The 18,303-nt window shown below is 40.4% G+C and overlaps 2 protein-coding genes across 3 annotated transcripts in view; both read right to left on the bottom strand.

Moving 5' to 3' along the window:
- Positions 1-1,426: 1,426 nt before the first annotated feature.
- On the bottom strand, positions 1,427-9,961 carry ATP5MG (ATP synthase membrane subunit g). Its single transcript, XM_061440487.1, has 3 exons — positions 9,427-9,961; positions 3,034-3,194; positions 1,427-1,629 (listed from the first exon to the last, which is right to left on the bottom strand). The coding sequence occupies exons 1-3, from the start codon at positions 9,476-9,478 to the stop codon at positions 1,531-1,533; spliced, it is 312 nt and encodes a 103-aa protein (XP_061296471.1). The 5' UTR covers positions 9,479-9,961; the 3' UTR covers positions 1,427-1,530.
- Positions 9,962-11,973: 2,012 nt separating this feature from the next.
- The window catches only part of UBE4A (ubiquitination factor E4A), a 42,893-nt gene continuing 36,563 nt past the window's right edge, over positions 11,974-18,303 (bottom strand). The window contains exons 18-21 of one of the 2 annotated variants that reach the window (XM_061440473.1): positions 17,953-18,100; positions 16,704-16,861; positions 16,097-16,156; positions 14,884-14,972 (exon numbers count right to left, since the gene is read on the bottom strand). In XM_061440473.1, the coding sequence (XP_061296457.1) occupies positions 16,108-16,156; positions 16,704-16,861; positions 17,953-18,100 (355 nt within the window). In that variant the 3' untranslated portion in view covers positions 14,884-14,972; positions 16,097-16,107. Of the gene's footprint in view, positions 14,973-16,096; positions 16,157-16,703; positions 16,862-17,952; positions 18,101-18,303 lie in introns of both variants that reach the window. The other variant, XM_061440472.1, reaches the window with a different exon arrangement.

Raw genomic sequence — 18,303 nt, 5'->3', positions numbered from 1 at the left:
ACTGCTATTTTAACACAAGAGAATGCTGTACATACACTGTTAGCCACCACACACCAGAGGTATGCCAGATGGCAAAGGAGGAGGAAGTAGTAGTGAAGTGAGTAGTAAATATTTATTTTGAGGACTTTCTGGTGTGACCATGTGGTCAAAACAAAATCACATTACATATCATGAATCAACTACACTCTGTAGGTTCTTACTAGTGCCAGCGGACCACATAATACCTTTATATTAAAAAAAAATTAATTGCACTACTCACTCACACATGCACTAGAGAAACTCATGAAAATCACCATTATTGTAGTAGGGTTTTCTTAGTCTTCTGCTATGCATATTTTAAGTTACTGAATGCTTTTGAAAAGAGGTAGTTTCAGTTTTGACCACCTGCAGCAAGCTAGGCATTATCTCACAGTTCAGAGTAGCAGTGTCTCTGTGGAGAGTTCTTGCCTATCATGAAGAAAAGCTGTGCCCTTTACTGGCTGAAGCAGCAGCATTCTGAGCCAGCTGGTGAATTTGGGATTGACTGGATAAAGGTTCAATACTGTTAAAGGATTAATACTATACTCTGTGCCATGCTTTTCCAACAGGCAATCATCTTTTGGTTATCAACAGCTGCTATTCCATGTTGTGCAGTGGCTGCAAAAGAGTCACCACAGATTCAGAAATGTACCAGTGAGCTATTCATAGATGGTAAGAACCCCAGGAAATGCCAACGAATGATTAAATCATTCCCAATCCTCAATAAAATGGCTCAAGATGACAGACTTATACCAATCACTTACATTTATTTCAGGACATAATATACTATTTAGACCCAAGGACAGTGCTAAATCATAACTCTGTTAAATACCTACAGGATATTTCATTTCTGCGAAGATAGGTCCTTAAAAACTGGACAGATTAATAATATAACAAATATCAAAATCAGATGAAAAATACGTTATTGCTCTCATTCACTCTGTCCTAATGTTAAAGATGTTACAAAGATATACAGATTATCATCATGCTGTTCTTTTGGGAGCCTATATTCAAGCTGATAATAAGGTGTTGTCAAAGGGATCTTTCTCTGATTTTTGCAAAGAAAAACAGCCCAAATTGTATTCTTAATGCTACGTGATTTAACTGTATCATGCTTGGCACATGGTATTATTTCGCCTACTGGAGCAAGTTCTCATTTTCTCAAAGCCTTCCCCCCCAGCTTTTCTAGAAATAAAGCTTAAATATCATTTATTTCAAGCTTTCAGAATAAAGTTAACCTCATTTATACAGGTACCAGGTTGGTGTACTCATATATATCTTTTCCAATTGCAGGCTAAGCAAAGGCATGCATTTAGAACCGTATTAATATATTAAAGCGAAAGACAAACCAACTTAATGTCAAGAGAAACTGTGACCTTCCATGTAGCGTGTGATAGAGAAACACTGATTCTGACACATTGTCTTATTTTATTCAAATAGCAGTCTGCTCACACGTGGTCCAAGAACACTTGAATAATAAAGCAAATATAATCACATGTTAAAAATTGGTCTTCAAACATCATAGCCAATGATGCCACGCTTGCCTATGATCTCGCCAACATAAAACCACATCCACACCTCAGTGGCCACCAAACCATTCAGTAGAGCTTCCTGAAAAAAGAAGCACAAATTTTAATGTACTTTTTTTTCCTTATATATTTAAAACTATTCTTTTCCAGGATTAAGTGACAGAGAATATAAGGTTGCTATTCAAATTAGAGGGCAGTTTTAGTCAAAGTCAAGAATTACTGATGTTAACTTTAACTGCTGAGAACCCTTGAACTTTCAATTATGTAAGGTAAGTAGTCCAGAGCTTATAAATTCTTTCAAAGCATTCTTTGAAGACCTGAACTGACTTAACCCTTTCATTATTAGTTTATGAGACACTTTATGAGCCCTGAAACAACCCACATCCTGGAAATAGCTGCCACATTTAGAAAGGGCATTCATATGAAAGGATGGCTATAGGAAGGCAAGTCTCTGAACAGACATTTCTGTCTGGCCAAAGAAAATCTGTTGCAAGATGAAGTATTCTCTCTTTCCCTTTAGACATCATTTTTATTCATTTATTATTTGGTTTAATTCTTTCCAGGTATTCAGCAGTTACTCAGTTTCAGAAAATGTACACAGTTACAGAAAACAGTGTTTCATACAAGCACAAATATGGATCTTGAAACTCAAGTTGAAAAACAAAATCTTTCCACAACAAAATCGGGCCTTTTTCTTTTAGCACGTGGAAGTGAATTTTCCCCTTCAAATGAAACCAGAAATACTGGAAATCTCTTGAAAAACAAATATATTTTCTAGAACGCAGGTTCTAAAGTCAGCAATAATTTATTTCGGCTTTTTGTATCCTGTGCTTAGATCAAGCAAACATAAAATCCCAGTTCCAATTCTTTTTTGGGGGGATGGTGGTGGGGGGAGTGTGCCGAGAGGCATATGGGATCTTAGTTTCCTGATCAGGAATCGAATCTGTGCATCCGACACTGGGAGTATGGAGTTTTAACCATCAGTCTGCCAAGGAAGCCTGCAAATTCTAATTTTATGGTCTTTAGATTTTATCTCCACTTTTCATATCATATGCTTCTAGGTTTTGGTGTTTTTATGTCCCATGAGTGTTAGTTACCTGATTGTGATATAGTCCAAGAAATCTTTTGGCCAAATTGGGGAAAGTTTTAGGACTACAGACAAAAAAGTACAGAATCAACAAAGCAAGTCATCCTATTTTAATGCACTAACCCCAAATAGGAAACAAAAAAAAGCTACCCAGTAAAAAACCACTTCTTCATTATAAAATTATTAAGAATATAAGACATAAAACAGTCCAATTATTTCAACCCAGATGACAAAGTTAGAAAGGTAAATATCTTTCTCTGCAGTCAAAAAAGAGATCATCTCTCATTATGCTGGTCCCAGCCTCACTGAAAAATACATATATTAATCAAAACAATCAGAGAAATCCCAAGGGAAGACATTTTCTGTACGCACATACGTTTTCATTTAGCCCATAGTTACCTTAACAGTGAGCTGTTTGAAGCTACCGGTTTTAGCACTGTTGATAATTTTTTTCAAGCTCTGAATTGCTGTAGGGATCTCAGCAGGGGTTGGAGGAACCAGCTCAACCTTGGCATAGTACCAAAACGTGGCCAATCGAGGCTTCGAGTAAGTCACAGCAGCTGGAAAACAAAACAAAACAAAACACCAGGATGAACTCACTAGAGACCGAAAGAAGCAGATGTGTGGGCTGGACACAAATATTTATTCATGCATCACATTCATTCACTGCTTATACCAAATGTGCACCCGGTGTGAAAAGTCAAAGCTGCTCCCTGGTAACCAGAGGCTTTTAAAGATACAGAACACCTGTGTCACAAGCCAGTTCAGTCAAGCAGGCAGCTATAAGCACATCCAATTATGCCAGGACCTCACCAGTGGCCAGTACCAGAATACTGGTACTTCATTTATTAATGGCAAATCTAGTTAACTACAAAGTTACTAGAGTTGGATTCAAAAACAAGAAAAGAGCAGCAATGTAACCATATTTTCCTGTAGAGACAAAAAATTGGGGGGAAGTGGTGAAGGGGAGGGAAGAAACTAAGTAGAATGGCACCCTTAGGAATAAGATTAAAACTTGTCACAATATTGGCCACAAATCCAGATGGAATTATACCAATTAGTACCCATTTTGGGTATCCTCATCAATGTGCTGGATTAACAAAAGCACAGCTGCTCTTCCTTCAAAATACCACAAATAGTAAAAATAAAACCTACATGTATTGTTAGGAACAGCCAAAACTTGAATCTGTTATTAAACTGAAATTCCTCAGTAATAGTAAACAGTATTTACTATTGCAGGAAAAAAAAAGATTTTTAATGAGGTTAGATGGGAGACTATGATAGTGATTCAGGAGGAGAAAGGTATTTCACATAAAAAATTACAAGACAGCATAATAAAAACTGCACAAATACATAAGCATCCATCAAGTGTCTGCTGTTCAAAGACTGATAATCCAAAGCTCCTGGCACTTCCCCTATTATTAACTGCCTGTATTTAGATATTTCGCTACTCTTAAAATTACTATTTCCATCATCCTCTGGCTTAGGGCCATGGGTAAATCTTCAAGCAAACACAAAGCTCTAAGAGAGAATTCTAAATAGAACTGCCAATGCCTGTAAAATGGTGTTATCAAGGAGAACAAAGTCTTAACAGTCAACAAACTGTCTTCAGGTTCGATGCACGATACTGGATGCTTGGGGCTGGTGCACTGGGACGACCCAGAGGGATGGTATGGGGAGGGAGGAGGGTTCAGGATGGGGAGCACATGTATACCTGTGATGGATTCATTTTGATATTTGGCAAAACTAATACAATTATGTAGTTTAAAAATAAAATAAAAAAATAAAATAAAATTACTGAAACACTTGGAAAAAAAAATTATCTTCAACACACAGATATAATACTCTTAAAAAATACAAACAAATCAGTACAATGCATACAAACACTGTACTTAAGTTAGTAAATTTGCTTCTCAGGGAGCATAGGTTAAAAAGTTTGAGACTGCTTTTACATGTATACAAGGGATGAACAAAAATGTCAATGAATGGTGGATGATGGCAGCTAGGTTTCTTACTAAAATAGAGGAGTTTTAGATGAGGGAAAAACATATCCAGTGGTACTGGATTAGAGTTGGAGACATTCAGTATGAATTCATGTTTAGTTGATATACAGGTGGATCGATATAGAAACAATTACAGTTGACCTTTCAACAACATGTGTTTGAACTGTGTGGGTCCACTTATATGTGGATGTTTTTCAATAAATATGTAATACGGTATTTCATAATCTGAGGTTAGTTGAATGAATGGATGTGCAACTGTGGATATGGAGGGCCAACTGTAAAGTTATATTAGGATTTTCAATTGCATGGGGGTCAGTGTCCCTAACCCCCACATTGTTCAATGATCAACTGTGTGTGTCTACACACCCATGGGTGAGTATACAGATGGTCCCCAATTTCAGATGGTTCAATTTACAACGTGAAAGTGATACACAATCAGTAAAAATGAATCTTGAATTTTCATCTTTTCCCAGGCTAGCCACAGGGGTACCATGCTTTCTTGTAATGCTATTTCAATGCTGGGTACTGGCAGCAAGCTGCAGTTGACAGTCAGTCATGTGTTATGGGGGTAAACAACCAACACACATTCTGTTTTTTCACTTTCAATACAGTACTCAATAAATTCCATAAGATAATCAGATTTTTTTTTTAAATAAAAACAGGCCTTATGGTAGGGGATTCTGCTGAACTGTAGGCTAATCTAAGTATTCCAAGATTAAGGTAGGCTAGGCTAAGTTACGATGTTTGGCGGAATAGGTGTAACACATCCATTTTCAACTTACAATATTCTCAACTTGTGATAATTTTACTGGCATGTAATTTTCTTATTAGTAGAGAAATACCTATATACAGATACCTCCTTGTCCACTGTCAGGGCCTACAGGCAATGATATTCTAGTACAGCCATCCCCCCTTATCTGTGATTTTGCTTTCTAGTTTTACTGTCTGTAAATATTACGTGGAAAATTTCAGAAATAATCTCTAAGTTTTAAATTGTATGCCTTAAGTATGATGGAATCTCATGCTGCTCCATTCTAATGTGACATCACAATGCCTACATCATGCTCCTCACCTCATCCCATCACATACACATAACATCTCACTCACAAGAAGGGTGCTGCTGCTGCTGCTAAGTTGCTTCAGTCGTGTCTGACTCTGTGGAACCCCATAGACGGCAGCCCACCAGGCTCCCCTGTCCCTGGGATTCTCCAGGCAAGAACACTGGAGTGGGTTGCCATTTCCTTCTCCAATGCATGAAAGTGAAAAGTGAAAGTGAAGTTGCTCAGTCGTGTCCGACTCTTAGCGACTCCATGGACTGCAGCCCACCAGGCTCCTCCACCAATGGGATTTTCCAGGCAAGAGTACTGGAGTGGGGTGCCACTGCCTCAGTACAAAAAGATATTTTGAGAGAGAGAGCCCATGTCCACATAACTTTTATTGCAGTGTTAGTCACTCAGTCGTGTTTGACTCTTCGACCCCATGCACTGTAGCCTGCCATGCTCCTCTGTCCATGGTATTTCCCAGCAATACTGGATTGGGTTGCCATTTCCTTCTCCAGGGGATAATCCTGACCCAGGGATAGAACCCAGGTCTCCCACACTGCAGGTGGATTCTTTACCTCCTGAGCCACAAGGGAATTCCTGTGGCTTGAAGCCCTGAAGCCCTTTATCACAGTATTTTATTACAATTGTTCTAGTTTATTATTGTTGTTAATCTCTTACTGTGCCTAATTTATAGATTAAAATTTATCATAGGTATTATAGGAAAAAACTAACATTTAGTACTATCTGTAGTTTTAGACATCTGTCAGCGGTCTTAGAACTTATATTCTGTGAGTAAAGGGTGATTAACACAGTCGAGTAGCAAGGAACATACCCAGTATCTAGATCTTAGCTTCAAAATGCAATTGTCCAATAAAAGGAACTAGGGGTCCTTGGAGAAAGGGCAAATTCTAAGGCTGGGGCAGGAAATACATGAGTCTGGGAAATTTCCTGGCAGTCCAGATGTCAGGACTCAGTGCTTGATGGGGCCCAGGTTCAATCCCTGTAGGGGAATTAAGATCCTACAGGTCATTTGGCATGGCAGGAGAAAAAGCTGCAATTATCTCACAGTACTGGAAAGTACAGGGGGATGTCAAAGGGGCAGAAGTGCCAAACTGACAGGGTTCTCAATGGCCAAAGCTGGAACAACCTGAGCAACAAAATAAATAATGTACTACTGGAGGTACAAGGTATGAAATAAATGTACCTGAGTCCATACAGTATGGACTGAACAAATATTAACTAACGGGGAACAGACATATCTTTCTCACAGAAGAAATTCTATTTAAATATATGTAGATATTCCCTCCTAGAGGAGATAGAATCCTGACTCTGCCTCCCCCAATTTAGTTACTTTTTTCTAAAGAACAGAGTATGGAAAGGAAAAAATAGTACCTTTAGGAGAAACTTAGTGAAACTGCCTTAACCAAGTGGTGAGAGCTAACTGCACTAGTGAGCACGTACGGATATCACTTGTTGATGCATCCTGACATGTGATTAGGGGGCTTCGCGTCTGTGGTATTCTTTCTCAAAATCCATAGCTCCATGGAGCTTCCCTGGGGGCTTAGTGATCAAGATGCCACGTTTCCTCTGCAGGGGGCGCAGGTCTCCCTGGTCTCGGAACTAAGATTCCCCCAAGCCACGAGGTACAGACAAAAAAAGAAAAAGAGAAAAAAGAAAAAAAATCCATAGCTCCAGACTCATTATGACAAGAACACCAGACAAATCCAAATCGCGGAACATCTTTATAGGACAGATACCTAGACAGAGACCTACATAAATACCTTGAGACTGTCAAGGTCATGAAAGGTAAGGAAAGATTGGGAAACTGTCACATACACAGGAGACTAGGGAGACTGACAACTCATTGCACTGCAGTACCCTGTATTGGCTCCTGGAACATAAAGAGATTAACTGGAAAAGCTGGTGAAATCCAAATAAAGTCTCAAGTTTAGTAAGTAGGAAAAAAAATAAAAACAAAAATCCCCAGACTCTATGATCTTTTTTGGGGAAGTCCGATCAAAAAAATTACTTATTTTTGTAAGCTTCTTTGTCCTCCAGGAGAATTAACAGATAAAATCAGTAATTTTTTTAGACATTTAACATTAATACCATAGAGTTAAGTGACAAAGCAGCTCCACTTTAACATTCTGGCCCAGTTGAGTTCTCCTGAGTACTTCTGAAAGGATAACAACGCTTATCTTTAAATTATTCATAATAATAGAGGAAATGGTTGATATAGCTCACAATTAAAATTATCTTCACATTACTTTTCTTTTTGTAAATTATTATTAAAATTAGTTTGCAATTCCCCAAGATGCTCCACCAAAAAGATGTGAAAGCCATGGAAAGTGAAAGTGAAGTCGCTCAGTCGTGTCTGATTCTTTGCGACCTGATCCGTGGACTGTAGCTCATCAGGCTCCTCCGTCTATGGGATTCTCCAGGCAAAAATACTGGAGTGGGTTGCCATTGCCCTCTCCAGTGAAAGCCATGGAAGGAGGGTAAAAAATCCATCTGAAATTTGTGATTATAAATATTAGCCTCAAATCATCCATAAAGTCCAAATAATGAAGCCACTACTACTTCTCCTTGTATTATGTAAAAAAGTAGAGCTTTATCTTAGTCAAGTTGCAAACGTAAGTTCTTTGGTAAAGTGTGTAAACTGATAGTAATAGTAGTGGACCATGGGTTTCTGTAGGAGAGGATCAAGTATTTATAGTATCTGACACTGTCAGGCCTTCAGTAACTCATTGTTCCACTGCTGATGAAGAAAACGGAGGAGACAATGAATAAGAAAATACCGATCGCAGTAAAATAGGTTCAAAAATTCACACGTATTAAAAAATTCATTCTATTTACTTCCATAATCAAATCTGAGCGAAAGCCATTCAGAGATCTGTGTTTCAACCACTTACTAGAATACAGCACATACAGCACATAGCGAAGAAGCTTCCGTCTACTTAAGTGATCTCATTTGGGGGATAAAATGAACAGCTTGCAGACATGAAATATTTACTGAGAAGACTACCATTCTGGGGTATGACTATTCAGGGTTGTTCTCCAATACAGCGTTCCACCCGTGAAGGACGCATTCAGCTTTTTCAGAGTATCCCCACGAACGCTAAGCAGTGATAATAAACATTACTGTTTACACATATCCCTTTCTGTGTTTACCGGAGCAGGAATACTCGACCGTAATGCTCAGTTCCACCTAAAAATTTCCTTAAAGGGGAAGCATTTCAGTATCTGGTCAAAATAAAAAGCAAAGGCAATGTTTCGAAGGTCATCCATCCTTAGAAATTCTGCAGCCTTCCAAATACTCCAGTGAGAAGCAGACAAGAGGATGGGACCGTTATTTCCACGCTTTCACGTGTTTCTGCCCGCCGTCTCCCTCGCTCTCGCAAAAAAGCCATCCCTTCCGTATTCCTCCTCCTGGAGGTCGAAGGGCGTCATGGCGGCTGCAGATGGGCAACCCCGGCTGTCTGCACATTCCCTCCCCTCACGGTCGCGGTCAGAGTTCAGAACCTCTGGGTAGCAGAGAGAACCCAAGCCGCAGGCCTGGCCAGCGGAAAGGTAGAAAAGAACCGTAAATCTGTCTTCTCCCTCACCTCACCCCACCCCTCCCTCCTCACTTCAGGCCCGGCCAGCGGCGGCTCCCTCCGGCCGCTCGAGTCCTCTCCTCCGGCCCTCGCAGGCCTCCCCGGCGCCTGCCCGGCTACCCGTGCCGGCTGGCTGACGCCCCCGCTCACCGTTGACCAGCGCCGGGGCCTTTTCCGCGAGGTTACGGACAAACTGGGCCATGGTCCTAGGACGGAGAGCCCGTCACCCCGACTGGCCGGCTGAATGTCACCGGCCTGGAAGGACCTGCCTCAGGACCCCGGTCCGCTTCCAAGGTCAGGCCTCCCCTTTCCGCGCCGGTACGAGATATTTAGGTGTCCCACTGTCTTTCCGGCATCCAGTGGGCCAGTTTCTTTTCTTTAGTCACAGAGGAGAAAGTGGGTACGAGAAGATGAGATCAGAGAGCACGTAAAATACAACGGAGTTCCGCGGAGAAGCAGGCATTTCTCTGGGCAGCCGCTCGCAGAGGTCCGGGAGGCCGGCACGAGGAGGGAATGCGCATGCGCCGTGCGCCTCCCGGGCAGCCCGAGGCGCAGACCTCGGGTGTTTGGGGTAGGTCTGCAGCTTTTTTGAGAGAACGAGACGAGTTAGGGCCGGAAGGCACCGCTGCAGTTTTTCTAGGCCAACGTACTCGTCTTACAAAGGCAGAGAGGGTCCTAGACCAGACACGTAAAGTTAGGGGCGGAGCAGGCGCCACAACTTGTCACCTGACTCAGCCCATTGCCTTTAGTTGACCTTTTGTAATCCCTTTCTCCCTTGACTCCTGTATCAGGATTGGAATCCAGTTCCCCTAATTCCCTAACCAGCCGCAAGGAACTGTGCAGATACAAGGGACAAAATCACATTTACCTAGGGCCTCCAGTCTGTCAGCTTTTTTGGAATTTAAAGAAAGCCTGTGTGGCCTCACTTAAGACCGGCATTGGTAAATAAATGGCTACAGAGCTATTGAGTGGCAGCGTTGGGATTTGAAAAGGTGGCAATGGAAACAGAAGAGGCATTAGTACAGGATTATGTGTGGTGCTGATGTGGGAAGATTTCTTAGAGGAAGGGATCCTTGGGTTGATATACAATGGAATAGCTATGTACTATAGAGCTGAACTTTGCGGTTATTATGACTGGAAGAAAAGATACACGTAGGGATGTGACCTTCGATGAAGAAAATAGAATAAGTAATGTACCCGGGGAAGCGTAAATAGAAGTAAAACTCTGATGGAATAGTTAGAGGTGAAATGAAAAATCAGAGTGCTATCAAGGAGTCAGGACAGTGCTTCAGCAAAGGAGTGATTCAGTTGCCTAGTACTCTAGAGTGAAGTAAGCCAGAAGGAACAACACCAATACAGTATACTAACGCATATATATGGAATTTAGAAAGATGGTAACAATAACCCGGTGTACGAGACAGCAAAAGAGACACTGATGTATAGAAGAGTCTTATGGACTCTGTGGGAGAGGGAGAGGGTGGGAAGATTTGGGAGAATGGCATAGAAACATGTAAAATATCATGTAAGAAACGAGTTGCCAGTCCAGGTTCGATGCACGATACTGGATACTTGGGGCTAGTGCACTGGGACGACCCAGAGGGATGGTATGGGGAGGGAGGAGGGTTCAGGATGGGGAACATATGTATACCTGTGGCGGATTCATTTTGATATTTGGCAAAACTAATACAATTATGTAAAGTTTAAAAATAAAATAAAATACAAAAAAAAATTAACGTAGCTATATAGAAACATTAACTAGAGCAGGTTCAAACAATTAGGATAGAAGCCAGAGTGAATGAGTGAAGAAATATGGCTATAAAGGGATAATGGTCAGAAAACCAAATATGAGTGATAGGAAATCAATGGAGATTGAAGATGGAGAAGTGGGATTGAGAAGATTCTGAATGAGACCGAAGTAAAGTTGGAGTGATTAGCCTTGGAGTCTTGGGACCTTTTCCACAGATGGGATGATGAAGTTTTGAAAGTGGAAATTCTGCAGGCTATGAAGTAGAAGGCAAGGTCACCCGAGTGTGAAGGGCAAGGGGGAGGGTGGGAGAAAATTTAAGAGGTTGAAATTTGGACTAGCTGTTGAAGTTAAGGACACACAGAAGGGTCGTTAGGGAACATTAGTGACAAGTCTTCGGTTGTACCACTCTAAAGATGGTGTTATTTATCTCCAACAGTAGTCTGGCTGGGATACTGGAGCAGAGGGGAATGCTTGGGTTAATCTGGGCTGAGGTTTTGCATAGCAGGGGTACCGAAACAAGGGGCAAGAAAGTGGAACTTGATAGTGAATGATTAGAATGAAGGACCTGGGGGACTTCCCTGGTAGTCCAGTGGTTAAGACTCTGAGCTTCCAATGCAAGGGGCAAGGGTTCAATCCCTGGTTAGCAAACCGAGATTCCACATGCTGCAGTGTGGCCAAGGCAAAAAAAAAAAAAAAAAGACCTGGGCTTTAGGCCAGATGAAAAAAAGTGAAGCCAAAAGTGATCTGCTTAGGAAAACACATGCCCCGAGACTCATCTGAAGATAACTCCAGGGTCTCGAGGCCTGGTAAGTCAGGTTAGGTCAGCCAGGCCAGACATTTGTTACCACTTTTTAAAAAAAGTAATGTTGAGAGCCCTGTAAATTTTCAGAGGGATTTCTGAAACTGCTCCTAGATTTTTAATACTGTAATAAAGGAAATGATAACAAAGGTTTTAAGTCAGATGTTCATTTATTAAATACAAGCTTTGAACAAACACCCCCAGGCAAGTTTGACAAGAAGTAACCTTCCTGGAATGTTTCAAAATAGTTATGTTGATCAAGTTTTATTTCAATCAATCTTTTTGTCATTTTGTTCATTTTCTTTGTTTCCAGGTTCTTTTTCCTGTTTACCAGTTAGAGCATGTGCATTATTTCCTCACACGACATCAACAGTGCAGCATCAGCCTCTGGCTTGTAAAGGCACCCAGTAGACTTATGCTCTGTGCAATGGCTGCTTAGCAACCAGCATCAAATAAAGTAATGAAGCTTTTGTAGAGTGTGATACCAAATAGCAACTGGCACCTTCACCTGCACCATTAAAAAAAAAAAACCTTTTAAGTTTCTTTCGGTTTTCACATATCCATTAAAAACTATATTAAAAACAAACAAATCCAGATTGCTTGATAAAGCCTACTTAAATAATTTTCCAAGTTTAGTATTACCCTCTTAGTAAGCAATACTAGAGCTGATTAAAGAGTCTTCATTTTTCTATCATACTCTAGCAAAGTCAACACATAAAGCTAGGTATGTCAGAAAGTCTGCTCTAATAGATTTAGAGCTTGCTTCTGAGTTCTAGATACCACCACCCCTCTTTAAGCTTCCAAGTGTCCATATGCACCATGTACCAAGATGAGAATGTTTTAGTCTCATTTTTGCGATGTTCTTGAATTATGTCAAGGAAAGGAAAAAGGCACAGAGGACACTTGGTTTCCTTACCCACAGTGGCCTTAAGCTATGCACTTGCCTTTGTGATGAGTTAAAAGATATTCAGCAGCATTCATGGTGCCACAGCCACTCATAAAAAGTTTCAGGAAAAGAGCTTTAAAAAAAATTGCCAGAAAAGACTTACAATCTGAAGACTTAATACAGAAGTGGAATACAGACACAGATACAAGAGGCAGCATTAGGTTGTTAACTAGAAAGCTGCTGGGAACAGCTGCCTTCTGAGGTTTTGTGCCCGTTTTTTCCTTCCTTTCTCCTATAAAACTCTGGTCTTTTCCTCACTTCTTTTAAAAGTAAAAATATCCTATTTGATTGGGTTTAGAAGATAAATGCAAGTAGACTGAAGCTTATTTTATACAGTTCATTCTCAGAGAAGTAGAAGATAATAAATAGGAAATGAAGCTCATTTTCAGAAAATAAACAAATCCTGTCAACCTGTGCCTTAGAGGCCCAGGGAACACACTGATTTAGTAGCATACGTTCTAGTATTTGTGAGAGTCCTGGACTGCCTTTTTCAGTTATAAGCACAGTTGACAGGCAACATCTATTTTTTATCTAGTGTGGGATGCCCTCTAACTTCAGAGTTTCCTGCTGGAACCATCAAAAACACATCAAGGACTGCTTATAACAACTTGTATTGGATTACCATAAAACTACCGTCTTATTTGAAAGAGGCTATGGTTAACAATAATGTCCTTGAAGTGAAGCAATGACCTCTACTTCTAGATCATATCACTCTTGCTAGTTGTACTTTCGGGTTTAGAGGGATACTGGTATAGACAGTCCATAGGGGAATGAGACTTACTCGGCATGTTAAGCTGCACGATTTAGTAGGGAGCTCAAGCTCAACTTGTAAAGTGAGGGGCCCATCCACCTGCTAAATAACTATTTAGGGCTAAGTGGATATTTAAAATGGCTTGTGGACACGGTTGTGCTCAAATTCCTATTCTGTTAATTGATGACCTAAGGCTGAGTTAGAAGCAGCTCTTATCAGGTCATAAGTCCAAACGAACATGAACTATATACATTTTACAGTCTCAGAATTCTGTCTAGAGTAAATGTTAGTAAACACGGCCACATACTGCATACATCTTACCACGGAAGAGACAATATAAAGTGGTTCTCTGTATTACACTAGGCCAATATAAAAAAGTACATGGTGTGTGTGTGTATATATATATACACACAGATACACTGCTGATATTAGTGTCTTGAAATGACATGTCTCATTGGTTACAATATTTGTTGCCTAACTTTTCTACACAAGCCTGGTCCTTGATTTCCAGTAAATAAAAAGGGCCCCAACAGCCTTCTTTTTTCACCTTGGAGTTTTCTGAATAAAGTGTCAAAACTGCAAATTTGTTCTACCAATCCTCCTAAAAATATCATAGGGCTAAGTTTCCTGTGTAATGACAACTCCACGGAGGAGTGTTTGCCCTCCAAGGCATCTCTGAGTTAGAAGAGAACACAAAACTGAGAGCTACCCACCGAAGTTGCATAAGATTCCTATTTTCATCTCATCTGTCATCTTATTAAAAAAATCTACTCAAACATCAAGGTATCTGCTTTTATATAAAAAGTTATTCTGTAACAGTGTAGAGCTGTAACAAGGAAAGGGGCTGAAGTCTGGGTCATGAAGACTAGTAAGTACCTTGATAACACAGGACTTTCTGATACCAGCTGTCACTGAAATATGTGATATCATATACTTAAAAGCAGTGCTCACCAAAGATGTTTGAGCAGTTCTTGGAGAAGAAATAGTAAGGAGGCGGGAGGTTTTAATAGCTGAAGTTAATATAATTTAAGGAAGGAAAAGGGAGAAGGAACAGGAAGAGATAACAAAAGGTAAAAATTAGTGATTTCTAAATGTGGTGATGCTATAAGAAGTATAATTTCCTGTAAGCTAGGTGCATTGTAAAGTTCTTAGGAATTTTAATTATCATAATTTGAGCAAGAGCAGTTCTCTAATTCAGTAAAGGGGAAAAAAAGTAAAAAATAAAAGTCAAGAAAAAGGAAAGGAAGAGAACCAGAAAGAGAGAAACCACAACTGTTTATCTACACTCTGGGGTTGGTTTTTGGTTTGCTTAGGTCATAGTATTTATTCAAGTTGCTCCTTCTGTTGTTGTTTCCTCTCTGCGAGCCACCGTTGAATTTTTTCTTTTAGTTCTGTGTTTGGCCGGATCTGGTCCATGGTGAGGGGACTACGGTTAAAGGGATCTGTTTGGTCACTGGGACAAAGAGAAAAAAGGAGACGGGGTTATTTCTGTAAGTTCTCACATCCTCAGCCAAAAACAGAACACCTAGGCATCTCACCCTCAGACTGAAGCTAGAGGGTATTACTCTGATTCTGAATCAAGTGCCAGCTTGAGGTTAGAAAGAATGAGATAAGAGAGAGAGTGATTCGGAAGAGGTTTCTTTGCAGATTATTTACTTACTTTGTCTCTGATTCTGAATCAAGTGCCAGCTTGAGGTTAGAAAGAATGGGATAAGAGAGAGAGTGATTCGGAAGAGGTTTCTTTGCAGATTATTTACTTACTTTGTCTCTCTGCTTAACAAACATTATCTCAACAATGCTCTTCAGATGGGGGTGTGTGTGTGTGTCGGGGGGGGGGGTGTGTGTGTGGGGGTGTGTGTGTGTGTGTTAGCTGCTCAGTTGTGTCTGACTTTTTGTGACCCCATGAACTGTAGCTTGCCAGGCTCCTCTGTCCATGGAATTCTCCAGGCAAGAGTACTGGAGTGGGTAGCCATTCCCTTCTCCAAGGGATCTTCCTGACCCAGGGATGGAACCTGTGGCTCCTGCATTGTAGGCAGATGCTTTACCATCTGAGCCACCAGGAAAGCCTCACTCTTCAGATGGTATTTGATTCCATTTCCCTAAGACAGAGACCCTGTACAATCATGTCAGCATAAAGAGCTGTTTGGAGTTTTAGTGACAGACTCCTGAAACAGTATAAGACGTTAAAGGATAAAGCTTTGTAGACTGACACTTGATTTAGTTAACCGACTACTCTTCAACTAATGCAGATTATGGCTTCCTCCCAGGTAAGATGATTTATAACATATTTTAAAGGCTAATATATCTTCTTTCTGTATTCTGAAGCCACAATAAAAATATAAATTCTCAGTGACACTTTGGAAAAGACATACTGCCCAGCACAGCATCATGCATATAGTGAGTGCTTAATCACAAACCATCAAGCAAAACATCCTTTTTTCCAATATTTAAAAAATATTATTTCCCTAGATCTGGTCAGCTTATATAACTTCATTTTAAATAGGCAGAGTCTCCCAGGACCCATTTCTATCTAATGTTGTACTTAGAGAAGGTAGGCTGAGGAAAACTTGAAGTCACCATGGCTGAGTCTAACAGCTGGAGCAGAATGTCGGTACTCCCATATGATGAGTGTAAAACCTGAATTAAAAACAAAAAAACCCAAATAACTTGTCTTTTATATTTTTACAACTAAAATTGAAAGTGAAGGTTGCTCAGTCGTGCCTGACTCTTTGCAATCCCATGGACTATACAGTCTATGGAATTCTCCAGGCCAGAATACTGGAGTGGGTAGCCTTTCCCTTTTCCAGGGGATCTTCCCAATCCAGGGATTGAACCCAGGTCTCCCACACTGCAGGTGGATTCTTTACTAGCTGAGCCACAATTTCCAATCAACTTATACTCCAGGTTGACATATTTTCTAATAAATATTGATAGGAATCATTTCCTTGAGGAAGAAGAGGTAAGGTTAGCGCCAGCATTTCTTAACAGAGTGTCTTATATTGGATGTTGACATCCTTAACACTCAAGTGATACACTTCCACCAAAATGCCTCCTCCACACAGCACGTTAATAAACGAACAATCTGGGGTACCTACTGGGTGCACAGTACTGCAGTGGGAGAAAAAGATGACAGCAGATAAAGGTACATGTGTACTCCTGAGGCTGCTTCTGGGGGCTGGCTCACCTGAGCAAATGTCTGGCAATGGTGGATCTGTCCACAGTCACTCTGGAGGACGGCAGCACCACAGGGTCAGACATCAGTGTGCTCATGATGGGGTCCAGGAACTCATCGCAGGCATCAGCATAGGTCTCCTCTTCCTGCTGTTGGAGGTCTGCTAGGGACTGAGCGTAAGAACCAGCCAGTTAGGGGGAATTAACAGAAGCAGCTGAGTTCAAAATGCTCTGTGACGATTCCCTAGTCTTAAGGGGTCATTAATAACCCTGTACAGAGATAGGAATAATTTTTAGCTTTATGGTCTAAACAAGCCAAGATGGATGTTACAGGAGCAAATTTAACATTTAGCCCCAACTCTGAGTCTTCAGTCAGTTTGGCTCAGCTGCTAGTGGTCATGACTGGAAATGAGTTTAAGTGTTAACAGGGAACAAAACAAAACAAAACACCACAGACGACATCCATACTTCCGACAACAGCTCTGTTGTAAGGGGATGCGAGGTTGCCGGGGTTCTTATTTGCATAATTACAGAGCCATTCATGCAGTCTGTGTATGAAAAGCAGTTTCCGGTTTTAGGTACAAACAGGTATAGGAATTTAAAAGTGCCTTCAGCATTTGATTCCTTCATGACTCTAGCTCCTCAGGGATCCATCTACCTAAACTCTAGGCAAAGATGAAGCCCAATTCAATAAAAAAGTAACTCAATGAAGGGAAGACTGTTATCAATTAGGAAGGTTTTCCATTAGACTCTGCCATAATTTTTCCTTTTTCATAATTGTTAATGAGGCTGCTCCCACCAAAAGAATTAGCTGAGTACAATATAGTATTTTAATCTTTAAAATGTATGGCTATTCCTATATAAGCCATTTACAGAGAACAGAGAAAAATCAATAAAAATCAATGACCAGAAGCTACCAATCTTGAATTCTATTCTAAAAAGTTCTGCGTTAATATCACAGATTTTCAAATCTATTGGTAACCTTGTACAGAGAAGTTTTCATAAAAACAACCTATTAAAAATCTGTTAATTCTTTTCTTTTAGCAGAAGCTTATTTTTCTGTGCTCACCTTCGTATTGAAAAGAATATTACTATTAAAGAATATGGTCGTTTTACTTATCGACTGGCCAGGAGGATTCATTCATTTATATTTTCTCAACACAATGCTCTTTCCCCCCATGAAGTTGGGTAAAAAAGCAAAACAGCTGAGATGACAACATGATTTTTATTGAACATGTTAATAAGCAAATTATCCTCCTCACCTTGATTCTCTCTGCTAAGTTGCTGAAAGCCACAATCATATTCCCAGGCTTATTTATTTTCTTCAGGACTCGGACTGTCTGTGCAAAGAGAGTTGGGGAATAGGAACGGCCATCCTTGGGCACAGTGGCACAGAAATTCTCCTCATCCCTGGAAGGTCAGAATCAGAAAGAAACTAAGCATCAGAGGGTAGATCAAAGAGGGCAATAACGGAGGGCTTGAGGAACAGAGTTCCCCATTACTTAGGTATCATGAATGTTCTTTTGTTATAGAATGACCTCTTCTAATTTTTAGGAAAGAAGTCTTATTAAGTACCCGGTGACCATAAAAATATACTGGTTTAAAAAAAAAAG

Source organism: Bos javanicus, chromosome 15 (assembly GCF_032452875.1).
Source record: "Bos javanicus breed banteng chromosome 15, ARS-OSU_banteng_1.0, whole genome shotgun sequence".
In the NCBI taxonomy this organism is placed as follows: domain Eukaryota; kingdom Metazoa; phylum Chordata; class Mammalia; order Artiodactyla; family Bovidae; genus Bos; species Bos javanicus.
The sequence above is the reverse complement of the archived record's forward strand: the minus strand, read 5'-3'. Positions and strand labels throughout refer to the sequence as shown.

Excerpts from the sequence above, each read along its gene's own strand:
- ATP5MG (XM_061440487.1), bottom strand. The coding sequence starts at position 9,478 with ATGGCCCAGTTTGTCCGTAACCTCGCGGAAAAGGCCCCGGCGCTGGTC. Across the intron at positions 3,195-9,426 it reads GGCCCCGGCGCTGGTCAACG|CTGCTGTGACTTACTCGAAG; the intron begins GTGAGCGGGGGC and ends TTTGTTTTCCAG. Across the intron at positions 1,630-3,033 it reads TCAAACAGCTCACTGTTAAG|GAAGCTCTACTGAATGGTTT; the intron begins GTAACTATGGGC and ends TTCTTTTTTCAG.